This window comes from Macrobrachium nipponense, chromosome 28 (assembly GCF_015104395.2).
Source record: "Macrobrachium nipponense isolate FS-2020 chromosome 28, ASM1510439v2, whole genome shotgun sequence".
Lineage (NCBI taxonomy): Eukaryota > Metazoa > Arthropoda > Malacostraca > Decapoda > Palaemonidae > Macrobrachium > Macrobrachium nipponense.
In genome coordinates, this window is record NC_087217.1 from 4,051,356 (window position 1) to 4,065,584 (window position 14,229).

Below are 14,229 nucleotides of genomic sequence, written 5' to 3' on the forward strand. Positions count from 1 at the left end.
CAAAGCGTCAGGCTGTGAGGAGGAACTCGAACTCCCTCTGCCACGAATCACCACCCTTACGATCAAGCCTTCCACTCGAGTCAACACAGCTCATAGGAGAGAAAAACAACGATCGTAATACGGGCACTTCAATGGTTCACTAATACCGGGGGAGAAGGCGGTAACGAAGCAAAACTGCGAAGTCATATGACTCCCTTACAGAGTTCATCGAACTAATAAACGATACTAACTTGTTTAAAAAAAAAAAACAACCTAAAATAAGATCAAAAGGTTGGACAACTATTAACAAATTATAATTAACAAATTATTAATTTACTTTAATCTAATACGAAGCTATGCATCTCTCACTATCACCTTCTTGCTCCGTTTTTAATCAGTCTTTTATTCCTTTCACACTTCAAGATTCTACTGTAAAGTGGAAAATACTGCAGAATAGATCGCCTTGAATTTCCGGGGAAAACATGTTAAATTTGCGGTGGAAAATAACGGTTATTACACTAACCATACCAATTTCATTTTCTTTCATTAATTCTTATGTCATTCATGTAAAAGCTTATAAAATAACAACCGTTTGTGCGCAACTAAAGTTACCTGACAACCTTAATAATAATCGCATCTCCCAAGCAATTTCTTTTACACTTTTCAGACGGCGAATACTTTTGACGAACTTGGAAGTCACGCCCATGTCGTGAGCCTGGCAAAACGAAGCACACCTCAAGGCATCAGCAGTAAGTAATCCAATGTATGAGTTTATTGTTGGAGAGAGAGAGAGAGAGAGAGAGAGAGAGAGAGAGAGAGAGAGAGCACCCACTAAATTGTCGAAAATACTCCGTTATGGCTTCGTCTTGTTCGGGGTATTGTTTCCTAGGACTGCTTTTGGGTCTTCTGTTTCTCCTAAGCTTAGTTGAGACCTGTAGCAGCTCAAAGAGCCAGGCGCTGAACCTTCGTAACATGAAATACCCCTAGGATGTATGGTAACGCACTGGCATAGCTTATAGAACATGCTCGGGAAAAAAAAAAAAAAAAAAAAAAAAAAAAAAAAAAAAAAAAAAAAAAAAAAAAAAACTACATAAAAATTAATTTGAATATCTGTGTGTTTAACTTTGTCGATATGAATATACACTCCACACTGACTACAAAAGAAAAATAATATTAATAAAAAAAACTAAACAGTTTTGTGCATCAGAATTGTGTTGCGTTTTCTACCTCTTCAAGAGCACATCAGAATTATAACATGAATGATCGCTCCAAAATAACCTTTATTTTTTCATCCGACTCCTTCAGTTACCTTCATGAGTTTTGTTTTGTGGAATCAGTAAACAACCACACTTTATCCGCGTTATATTCACAACGCTTTGCCTCTATAGCATAACGAACATCGAGTGCGCTTATGATAATGACTGTTGAGGATGGAAGCGAAGGAGAGATGACAAGTTGACAGAATTAGTTAGGGATGTCTAGATTTGGGAAAGGTTGCGGAGAAGGACGAAAAAGAAAAGTTGAGACACTGGAGCTCAATTAGCCTTACTTGCATTAATAATAAGATAATTTTTTATATTTTGAGTAACAACAAGAGGAAAAAAATCTGGAAATTTCTCGGCGACCATACAATGGTTCCGATTCAACTGGCCATAATTATGGCAACACAAGGTCTTGCTTCTTACACAAAAACAGACCCAGTTATTACTCTACCCCAAGTGTGGGGACTAAACACCGGTTTATTTATCATTTTGGACCCAAACTCATAAATTCATGTACTTGACAGTCCTCATCGACCGACTCACCCATTGCCGAATGCCAGTTGTTTTGGGGGGTTCTGACCCAAGCAACTACAGACTGTAATGAACAGATGGAAAATTAGGATATTCAACATTGTGATCGAACTTTTCTGTTTTACCTGTTATATTTGGAAGTCAAAATTAGTAATATGAATTGCGGTCCTTCTATTCTTTCCCGACCATACTTTTGGCGTGAACCTTTTGTCCATGGCACAAGACGTAAGACACATTTAACTACTTGAGAGAGAGAGAGAGAGAGAGAGAGAGAGAGAGGGGGGGGGGGGGGGGGCTGAAGGGTAGCTTCGATGTTCATAGCATATGAAATGTGGATTAGAGAGAACTTTTTTTTGGGGGGGTTTTTTGGGGGGGTGGGGGGTGGGGGTGGGGGGGGGGGGTGGGGGGGGTGGGGGGGGGGAGGGGGGGGGGGGGGGGGTAATGTCATTCACTGCAGAAGTAGCAGAAAGAGTTACTTGGTACCGTGACCGCGGACGATGTTTCTACACATCATTTGCAAATACAGGAGCGCACTTGGAATGCGTACATAGCGATTTCTAACTGGAAACTTACAGTGAACTCCACTGGTCTCAAGAGTAGGCTACTTCACTTCGAAAACAATGAAATAAACGGTATTTTGCTAACTATTGGTTTCCAAAACATGTAAAGCTTTTCAATTCAGCGAATAATTATACATAATAGAGACTTCTTTTCGTGAAAAAAAACCTGTTCCCCAGTGTAATTCGTCACTGACTGAGGGTCATGTGAGAAGGAAGCATTTTCCTTAAAAATTCAATATATACAAACTAGCAAAGAGTGACAGCATCATTGATCTCATGCCTACGCATCTTCCGGCAAAAGAGACGAAGCTCTACTCTGGCTGGAATTAATTAACAAATCATAGCCAGGATATTGCAGTTATGCTGCATTTGATCATTATCCTAATTAATCTCTCAACCATGTGATTAATGAATGATTAATTAACTCCTTTATATCATTACGGAGTTTCCAAGGGATAATGGAACCGGAAGAGAGGATCCAAGGAAGGGACAGAACTTGTCTTTGTTTCGAGTTTACTTTGTAGCTGGTAAAATATTACTTACAATCACTGCAGTTCATTTCACTTCTGATGATGTGATTTTTTTCTCATAGGATTTATAACTAATGTGTTGATTATAAACGTAATGGGATAATAGTATTTTAATTAGATGTCATACGCTCATCAAAGTTACCTGATATATCACTATATCTCTCAATTTCTCTCCCTCTAAGCGAATAGTATAAGACTATACTCTGTTTTTTTCTTCTGTCCACCCGCCTGTGGTGTTCGCGTATGGTAACACTGCGTCCCGGCCTTTAGATAGTTACGCTATGTGTAAGTTTTAGGTAAATAAAAGGATATCTAGGTGTACATTTGCAACTGAAAAGTGTTTTAATAATTTACTGTGTGCGAATTACACCGTTGATATTCGAAATAGGATATTGTTATTAGTGTTGAATGCAAGCTGAATGTAACTATCAAAAGCCCGGGACGCAGTGTTACCATACGCAAACACCACAGGCGGGTGGACAGATGAAAAAAAACAGAGTATAGTGTGCAAGAGGGCTGTCTGATACAAAAGATTAACATAACAAAAAGTATGATGTGAATGTGTATTTCCTAGTATAGAAGAAAATTATCGACAGACTGCAGCTTGATTTCAGAAGACTATTTCTTTGTTAGTACCTCCAAACTGGAATATCATTCTTCGCATTTGTCCATTCTATTTTACTATAATTGGAATTAAAAGGGGCATCAAGTTGCCAATCATTTCGACTTTTCGGCCTTCTGTTCCAAACATACATACATGCACACACACACACACACACACACCACATATATATATATATATATATAGATATATATATATATAATAGTATATATATATAAATATATATATATATATACATATAATGGAACGTGAAATTTTTTATTAATTTCCACAAATGTTAAGTAACATTGTCGTTAACATCCAATACATTATACCTAGGGATAAAGTAGTATACCCAAGGGGTATTATAATTGATAAGTGCTTCGACATTAGATTTATTAGAACTTTCGCCTGGTTGGGAAATATCGACCTCAAGTGACTTTAACCACAAGAGACAAAGTTCTTATCATTTATAATTATTTAACAAGGTATAGCGAATTGGATAACATGCGACATTTGTGCTTAATATTTGTGATATGAACTATATTTTATATAAATACATATATATATATGGGTATATATATATAAAATATATATATAATATATATATATATATATATAAATAATACCTAATTCGTTGTACCTCTGAATTAAAATAGTTTCATATATGTTAACCGAAGGGAAATTTGTGTGTATATAATATATGTATATGTATGTATGTATATGTATGATATATGTATGAATAAGTAGTATATATATATATATATATATGTATATATATATATATATATATATATATATATATATATATATATATATAATATATATATATATATATATATATATATGCAATATAGGAGCTCTATCATGAGATTATTTTGTAAATTCAGCGCAAATTGTACGGAACTCATCTTAGTGACACCATACATTTTTCAATGAAATATGTTAGATTTTGACATGAAGATACAAAGAAAAAAGAAGGGTATATTCAAGTTAAAATGGAAGTGTTCGAAAACATTATCAACGAAAGAAGTAGTTCTAAAATGTATAAGCAAAAATAACTTTAAAACAAGTTAAATTAATAATAATAATATCCATGGTAATACTAAAGGTGCATGTGATCCAGCATCTATGATGTTCGGCTCATCAGAAAAGCCAGAATTCTTAGCACATACCTCTTGAAACCACATTATTTCATTGATTTTATCTTTTTCACTGAGAAACTGAAATGATTATATTGTGGGTTTATATAGGAAGATTGTGGGTTTATATAGGAAGACTAGCTTATGTATCCGGCGGCGCACTGTAAAAACTCGCATCTTAGAACACTGCCAAACCGTAGAACACACACAAAGCATAGAACACACCCAAAACATAGAAAAGATAGAAATGAAACTGTTACATTAACTGAAAGATGATAAATTGGATGACTTGCCGAGTGGATGGTGCTCTTATTATGAAACTAACGTAAGAAATGTTAAGTGGGAGAGTGAACTTGGCAAGAAAATACTACAATGACAATGGTGCTTTGTTTTCTTGCAGGCCATCTGAAAACAGCTGCATGCTAACCGCGTATTGTTCTGACATGTCACTTTTATACAATGCAATATTGAGCAATCCACTCACCATAAAGGTGGGTACACACGTGCGAACCGAACCTTGTATTGAAACCGATTCTTGTAACAAAAACGCAAGTGTGGACGGTTCCTGGAACCCGAACCCCAAACCCGCGAGGTTCGAGGCTCCGTTCGCCCTCCGTCCCGCCAATTGTCGGTTTTTGGGCCCCGAATCAAAGGGAGGTCTCTTGGAACGTTACGCCATGTGTGGACGGGACCTGTATTACGCGAGTATCAACAGAGGTTGCTGAACTTGTTGACACCGACTATGAACAAGGCCGTCCATAGTTGACTCCCTTATTTTGGTCAGTCAGTACGTATATGTCTACCATGGCTGATTGGAGTGAGGAAGAGGTCCATCAATTTATTAGTAATTACGAAGAAAAGACTTTACTGTAGCCAGAAACTTCTTGGAATCTCATGTCAGCGAGTAATTCCCGACCACTGTATTCTACCCTTCTAGTATATAACCTTGATTGCCACCATCTTTTATTTCGCTTCATATTTGTTAAATAATGTGTATGAATATACGGGGCAGCTGCTACTTGCATGGTGGCCACCGTCGGTAAGCAACCCGGACAGAGACAGTCTGATGATCGCAGTGGATTGTAATGAAGTATATGCGTAACTCAGTTACACATACAAGGTTCGGCTCTCACGTGTGTACCCACCTTAATAAAAACCGATTAAACTGCAATGTACTTGGAAAGAAAGAGCTGGGTACACTGATTTCAACACGTTGAAGACATATTTCTCCTGAGTAGGATATCTAAATTTCAGCAAACAAAACAGAGAACATCAATGGCTGGAGTGTGTGTGTGTGTGTGTGTGTGTATATATATATTATATGCATATATATATATATATATATATATATATATATATATATATATATATATATATATATATATATATAATGTACACAAACTCACACCATAGATCAACCATTGATGTCCTGTGTTTTTGTTTTGCTGAAATTTACATTTCTATATATCTATATATATATATATTATATAATATATATCTATATAGTATATTATATATATATTGTTATATATATATGTGTATAGATATATATATATATATATATATATATATATATATACATACATATATATATATATATATATATATATATATATAGATATATATATATATATAGGACAGGGTGGCAAGGAGACAGTCGGTCATCTATAAGTGATACTTATTTTGCCGACGCGTTTCGTAAGTGTTAAATAATCAAGGCTAAAAGAGAAAACACGCAAATTAAAATATACTAGAAATAAAACTAACAAATTCAAGTCTCAACATGTTACATAAATATTACATTAAAATATGACATTTCAGGAAAAGCACCTGCTAGACTGAAAGGAAGATGACGAAGAAAACAGGCTCAACCCAGATACAACTGTACACAGGAAGTGTGAGTTCAACTTGGGCACTAACTGCTTAATAAATAACGATTCTAAATTGAGCAGTTCGTGTGGATGACTAGTTTGGCCCAAAACAGAGAAGTCAGAATAGTTGATGTTGGTATTACATATATTGGAAGGATTTGTAATATTAGAGAATTCTGGACTGGACAATCTGCAATCGGTACGATGACTGACACCATTAAGTGAATCTGCTCTGACCATCAGCAATCGTTTAGTCGATCCTACCGAAGTCCCCAAATTACATCTGGGGCAAGTATATTTATACACGACTGAGGATTGCATTATTGAGCAGATTCTATACTTAAATTTAAAGATACCATATTGTGAGGGGATTTTTTGGAAAGAGAACGACTTGAAGCATTGAAACGGTTTTCTATTGACAATTTAAGATTACTTCTAAATTGATCGTTTTGGATGTATGGGTCACCTGCATGAAGTTTCTTCCGTGGTACTGTACTTATGACAGGTGAGTCAGCTGGTTTCTTATTAAAGAAATTCATACAGTGTTTAAAGAAAACCTGAGATGGAAACCAGTTATCAGTATAATATATGTGTAAGAACATTATTTCTTTATTACGATAACAGTCCCAAGATCGACTAAACGCTTACTGACGGTCAGAACAGTGGTATCAGTCATCGTACCGGTGCAGATTTTCCAATCCAGAATTCCCTAATTTTAGAAATCCTTCTTATATATGTAATACCAATATCAACTATTCTGACTTCTCTGTTTTGGGCCAAACTAGTCATCCACACGAACTGATCAATTTAGAATCGTTATTTATTAAACAGTTAGTGCCCAAGTTGCGCTCACACACCTCCTCCGTACAGTTGTATCTGGCTTGAGCCGGATTTCTTCGCCGCTTTCCTTTTCCTGTGGAGTCATCCAGTCTTCAACTTTAAGCCTCGCAGGTGCTTTTCCTGAAATGTCTCATTTTAATATAAGTGTATTTATGTAACATGTTGAGACTCTTGAAGTTGTTAGTCTTATTCCATGTATTTTAATTTGTGTATTTTCTCTTTTAGTCTTGATGATGTAACTATATGTTACGAAACGGGTCAGCAAATGAATAGCACCTCTCCTCGTGACCCGGTCCTGATACATACTACTCTGGTCTGCTTGCAACAATAACTCTTGTCCTATATATATATATATATATATATATATATATATATATATATATATATATATATATATATATATATATATATACACTCCATATGAGAGGAACACATCTGTCATCTTATGCAGTGTAAGCATATGAAACCCAGAAGGCAGCTTTCTTTCCAAAGTTCCATTAAATCATTAAACAACACTTAAGTAATCGTTAATGTATTCATATAATTTTAAATCTTTCGCAATCACCGTGACGTTATTTAAATCAGGTTGTCGAAGAGATTCATCAAGTTCTAAACAATTCTTCTGGTAATGGAGCATAGCATCCTTGTTCTCTTTCTCTCTCTTTTTTCTGTTTTTTGTTTTTTTTTACATATGGTTCCATGGGTAGCCTCTCAAGGGCTTTGCACGCATCTTATGTCGGTTGATAAGACATGTATGCGTCCTTCGAAGATCATTTGTTAAAATCACTGATCACTAATTATTGGTCGCAGTCGGTGATCAGATTTTCTGCCTGAACTTGGAGAGGTTGATGGGAGAGGGTTTCTTCATCTTCTATATAGGCAAGCTTAAGCCTGGCCATGTAGCACTATTTTGAATGACCTGTCTTGGCACTCACTGACACGGCAATGCCTTCTGATGGATGGGAGTTTATGGCAGGATTGTGAGGATCATTGTCAATTGGGAAGGAACTGTCGGTGACAAAGATGGTTTTTCCAAATATCATTTTGGTGGGATGGGCGTTTATTTCTTCTTTCAGAGCAGAGCATGGGCTCAAGGAGACTCAGGGGTATTACTCCTTCAGTTGGAAGCGGAATGGTACCTCTGGTCCCTGGAACCAGACAGGTGGCTGAGTTGTCGTGAAGAGGGACAACCAGGTGCTAACCATGCTTACATCTGAAAAATCATCGGACATTGTTTTTAAACAGCAAATTTGGCCGTATCTATTCCATATATCTTCAGGTTTGGTAAGAAAACCAAGTTTTGAATCTACCATGCTACAAAAAACAATCTTCAACTCTCGAGAGAACTAGCCCACACTTGAATCCCAAGGTTTCGGTAGACATATGGCTGTATTTAGTCCATGAGTCAACGAGAGTTTGTCTACCGAGTTTAGGGCATCCAACAGTTTTTGAGAGAAAGTTAGCCAGACCTAAGTATTACACTTAGTCTGTTAATTGACTGGCTCTCTATTTGGTAGTTCCAGACACACTGTTTTATTGTTAATTTTTTGCCTTTACTACAGGGTATACTAAACTGAACTGTGTGGTTACAATAGTAGGCTTGGTTGTGACACAACCCAGGTAAGTCAAGTCGTGCCGTGCTGCCAAGTATGTAAGAGTGAGAGCGCTTTGTGAAAGGCTGGCAAACTTGTTGATTAATTAAACCTGAGTCCAGTAGCAATGTTAGAACTTACATGAAGATGGTTTCATAATGCAAATACAAACGATTGTATAAATATATATATATATATATATATATATATATATATATATATATATATATATATATATATAATCTGTGCGTGTGTTAGTGCAAGTGTTTTTCCTTTGTTTCATTAGAAACTTTGGATCATGTCAAGATTAGAGAACCCACTATTTTTCAAGACAATATTATAACACTTTGATTCATATATTTTATATTTATCATATATATCATATATATATTTATGTACATATATATATATATATGTATATATAATATATAATTATAAATCAAAGTGGTATAACATTGTTTTGAAAAACAGTGGGTTCGTTAATCCGACATGATCCGGAACTTTTATTCTATTTCTTATTCTCATATCTTTGCCAGGACAATTCGTTGATTGCGGAACTACCACAATTTTAGAAGCTGGTGAATCTGCAATGATCTTCTCAGACACTGGTAGTGGCAGACTAAAATGCAAGAGGACATTTCAGGTACGACAATGTTAACAGACAATTACTTCAGCGTGCTCCTTTTCTAATAAAAATAATATGAATAAAAATAAAAAAGGGTAAACTTAGGGTCATTCAACTCGTTGCACAGGTAGGATGATATATTCAGTAATGAAAAGACAAGAGCAAAAGAGAATGCACTCTTTTCCAGTGTATTGTCAATCAAACGAATTTTCATTGTATCTTTAAAGCTTTAAATTAGAACTAGCCTTTGGAAAGGCAAATAACTTCCTTACTAGGAAGATCTGAACTTAAAGTTCAATCAACAATAAGACTTGAAATGTTCACATATTCAACTACAGCATCAGCCATATGCTCGTAAGATAGAATGACTAAAGTAAATGCCTTATCATGCATTATTTCCAAAATCTCCTTGTTTCATATCTATAAATACTAAGAATTGTTTATTTGGCATCCTTAAAGAAGTATTTGCAACTGACTGGAATAGTTATGTATTGCATAGCTACTAGAAGCGTCAATTCCCAGTTATAGGTTAACTTATTCCAAGTCTAAAACCTCTCTCATCTCTATATCATCAAAATTCATAGATGCAGTAATTTTTCTAGAAATGGACTCTACATGCTCTCGATCCAAAACGAAGCATTTTTGCCATACAGATAAACAACATCGGTCTTCATATCCAATGCAGTATTTTGCCAACTAACTGCCCATTTCATCAGTGATCTGGGCTAAGGTTTATGTCATTCATATACTTATTCTGAAGTGTTGCCTCGCTTTAAATTGATTCATCTTTTTGTTCTTACCATGACTGGCAGTATCCGCTGATTTAAATTTATTTACCAGATGGAATTACCTTATCTAGGCCTTGTTGATGATTAGTTGCAAATTGTGAGCATGAGTGCAACTCTCCTGATATTGACTGTTCCCTGTATTAATAATAGAAGTGACACGGGTTGTGTTACATGCAACCGCTGTGTTTTCTAATATAAAATAAAGTATATGTCAATGAACATGGCCTAATATTTAGCTAACCCATTTAAAGGTATAAGTGGTTAATGTGGGTGGCTTTTCTTTAGCAACATTCACTTCAGGGTGTAACATCCCTGCTAAAGAAGTCTGGGTAAAAGAGACTCTTTAGCCTTGGCAGACAACTCTTCTAGGAAAAGGATACCACGAAATCAAACCAGAGGATGAATAGGACTAAAGCTTTAGCCTTGGTAGGCAACCCTACCGAAGAGAAGGTTACTCTGAATATGAACCTTGCTCGCCAACACTGGATTATGACATAGCCAATGTACTATGTGGCCTTCCAGGGAATAGGATTTGAGTTCCCTTCCTTTCGGGTACGATCAGGCACTTTTCCTATTTTTTGTTCACGTTTATGTTTTTCCAAAGTGTGTAGGATAGGTTGATCAGAGAGCAAAGTTGCTTGTGGATTATCAGGAAAGCACCTAGTACTTCTTTACTTAATCTCTTCCTTTTCAGCTTTTTATTATTTCTAAACTCATCCTGAGTACCCAACACCAGCTGATGTGCCAAACCTTGTATTTTTTTTTCTTGCAAAGCTCCACCTTATTGACCATCTGCTTCCAGTACTTATTTTAATTACTGATATATGATAAGTTTTACACGTCCTCCTAATGAAAATGAAAACGAAATAATATAAATACTGTTGTTGCTGATTTGGCTGCTTATTGTTCTGTTGATTTTTACTGTATCGTTGTTATGGATCTATTTACTAGATTATCTTCTAATTTTACTATGGTAATCTCAATTCTTTCCGGAGGCATTGAACGTTACGCTGGGCCTGCTAATCATTACCGTGAGAAAAACTATAGTCTGTTTTACTCAAATATTCAAGGCATAACGTCAAATTTTCTTGATCTCCAGAATTGTGCCCAGAGCTAAGATGTGAGTCTATCTCACACAGTTGTAAGTAGTAACAAGTCTAAGGTGGAATTTTTAATCCCAGGGTTTGATGGACTAATTTTATCTATTGTCGTAACATGCTACATGTGCAAGGTATGGCTGTGTACACACACAATACATACATATACTACATATAAACAATAATACATACATACATGAAATACATAATACATACCATACATATATATATATATATATATATATATATTATATATATATATATATATATATATATATCATACAGACATATATATATATATATATATATATATATATATATATATATATATATTATATATGAACATGGACGAGATCATGACTTAGAGGAAATGGGTGTTCTCAAATATTTTTACTTTTTCAGGGTCCGGCTGGTAGCACACTGGGATTAACTTGCCAAAACTTCAACCTGAACTCTAGGGGCTGCAAGAAGGAAAGACTCATCGTCAAAGACCCAGGCTTTGACAAGTAAGTGACAATATTAAAATCATCATTGTAATATAAGACCTTCGAGAGACGAACTGGTATTCTGCAGCAAACTTTGAAGTATTTCGTATCCCTAAACATCCACTGGTTTCACTACACGTTTTAGTAATTACTAATTCTCTTTGCTAATTTCATTTTTCTCTTTTTCTTGACAAATATCAGAATGTCATACAATGCCTGAGTTGTATATTCAAACTGAGTTTCTTTAATTTAAAGTCATTTGTGAATAAAAGCCTTGAGACAATTTAAATATAAAAGAAATTTAAAACACAATTTTCTCACATCAAGAAATATTCTACATAAGGAAAAGCGAGTTCTAAACATTACTATTAACGAACGAAAGGGGAAGTTAAGACAAAACTTTCAACCGTAAGAAGTCTTAGAGGGGAACTATCCATAATACAATAGGCCTAAAGTGTACCAGAGAATTTCGTGTTCAAATATTCCTCAAAGTTTTTTCCGTCATATTTTTCCTAAAGAAAAAGTCCTCGCACCAGAGTAAAAGATGAAGAGGGAGAGGCGCTCGACCATTATTAAACAGCAGAAGAAAGACAGAAAACATCTCATGAATTAAACTATATTGAAGGGTTTACCTATTACATCAACAACAACATAGAGTCAAGATGTTCTGCCTTTCTCCAATATAAAATCATCACGTTCAAATGTAATATGATCGTTAGGAGTCCACATAATATATAGCTTATTCGGTTATTTTTCATGAATTATTTTTCCTTTTCTTGTATGCGTGTTGTAAGTCAAAATGTCAACATTTATTCGATGTAAATTCACCGTACCCACTAAAATAAAAGTACGAAGTCAGTTGCTGCTGATTACTTTTCTTCTTTAGTTTCATTTAACGCCATGGCATTTTCTTTGCAAATCTGTGACGTACCAGTTAACAAATCACTTTAACACTAATACACGCTCACCGAGTTTTCTTTTGTTTACCTTTCGAGTCTTAACTCAGTATTTATATATGTATACTTAATTAATAGAGACAATATAATGGCGCATGAGCGGTCGGCGTTCGGCTCTCAGTGTGACCCCATTTCCTAATTTCTTAACCAAGAATTTTCCGTTTACTTGTCCCATAAACAATGTTCACTCAATTTTTTATTCCGGGTTATAGGTGTTGGCTCATTTTTGTAATGTGCTAGTGACACGAAAAAACTGAGTCCTGTGTCTATACCTTCTTTAAAATCTTCTTGAATTTTAATTTTCAGGCAGGAGATTTTAATAATATAAAAAAGCGACCAACTTTTCTTTAAGGTTGTAATAGATGTCACTGTCCCTTAAGTTCCTCACTTGTAATTCTTTGGGGATTCTGATCAATCTTCTGCTTTCCTATCCGATTCTTTATAAATCCTCGTAACTTCCCATGCCATTCTAGTAGATTTTAAAAGTTTCCTTATAGATTCTAATTGATTTTCCTATTTTCCTTTTAATGGTCAAATAAATCTTCCAAAGCGCTAAAGGGTCTAATCATTCTTCTAAATCGCCACACGAGTCCAAGCAATCTATTTAACTTCTTTCAGGCTATCCATGACTTGACAATTTTCTTTGAGAACTTAACCTTTTTTTGTTTTACCATTTCAATAGTGATTAAAGGATTGTCAAATCAAAATTGCCTTAGTTCATTAATTTCCCAAAATCCATCTTTGTTGGGAGTATCGCGTATCTGTACATCATATGCTTATCTTGGCGAATCATTTATAATATATTTATAACAATAACATTAATAGTACTCGACCTGAAGGCCTGCTGGGGCTTATGCCAAGTAGAAATAAGGATGTTTGGGCAGATAATGACCTTAATGTTGTGAAAAGAACCAGCTTTACTAAAATACGTAGCTGATGTAAGAGTCGGGAGCGACCGGTAACAAGGCACTTTACAAAAATAAAATCAATATTCGAAATTACTATCAACTTGCTGTTTTCTCTTGATATCTTGATAACTTTTGCACGATATTAAAACTATTATTATGATTCTTAGTAGTTTTTTAAAAGACTCTCGCCAATCTACCGATTTTCTTGAAATTTTTAACGAGATCATTATTATTAGCCTTCACAATACCACCCTCCCAGTCTCCAGCGTCCGCACGCGAAGACCAGTGCGATCATCCACTTCTGGGAGACGGCTTGACTCGAGGACTGAATTCCCTGTTCCAGCCAATGAAAATTCAGCTCTCACAAGCACCCGGGACACTATAAATTCCGTTTAATGACCCCATTCCTATTATTATTATTTTATTTCATTTTTTTTAAGATGCTCATAATGTTCCTTTAAA

The 14,229-nt window shown here is 35.2% G+C and overlaps 1 protein-coding gene across 1 annotated transcript in view; it reads left to right on the forward strand.

Annotated features, from left to right (window-relative positions):
* The window catches only part of LOC135201887 (uncharacterized), a 140,526-nt gene that overhangs the window by 126,021 nt on the left and 276 nt on the right, over window positions 1–14,229 (forward strand). The window contains exons 4-6 of the mRNA XM_064231186.1: window positions 647–728; window positions 9,445–9,551; window positions 11,821–11,924. Of these exons, the coding sequence (XP_064087256.1) occupies window positions 647–728; window positions 9,445–9,551; window positions 11,821–11,924 (293 nt within the window). The remainder of the gene's footprint in view (window positions 1–646; window positions 729–9,444; window positions 9,552–11,820; window positions 11,925–14,229) is intronic.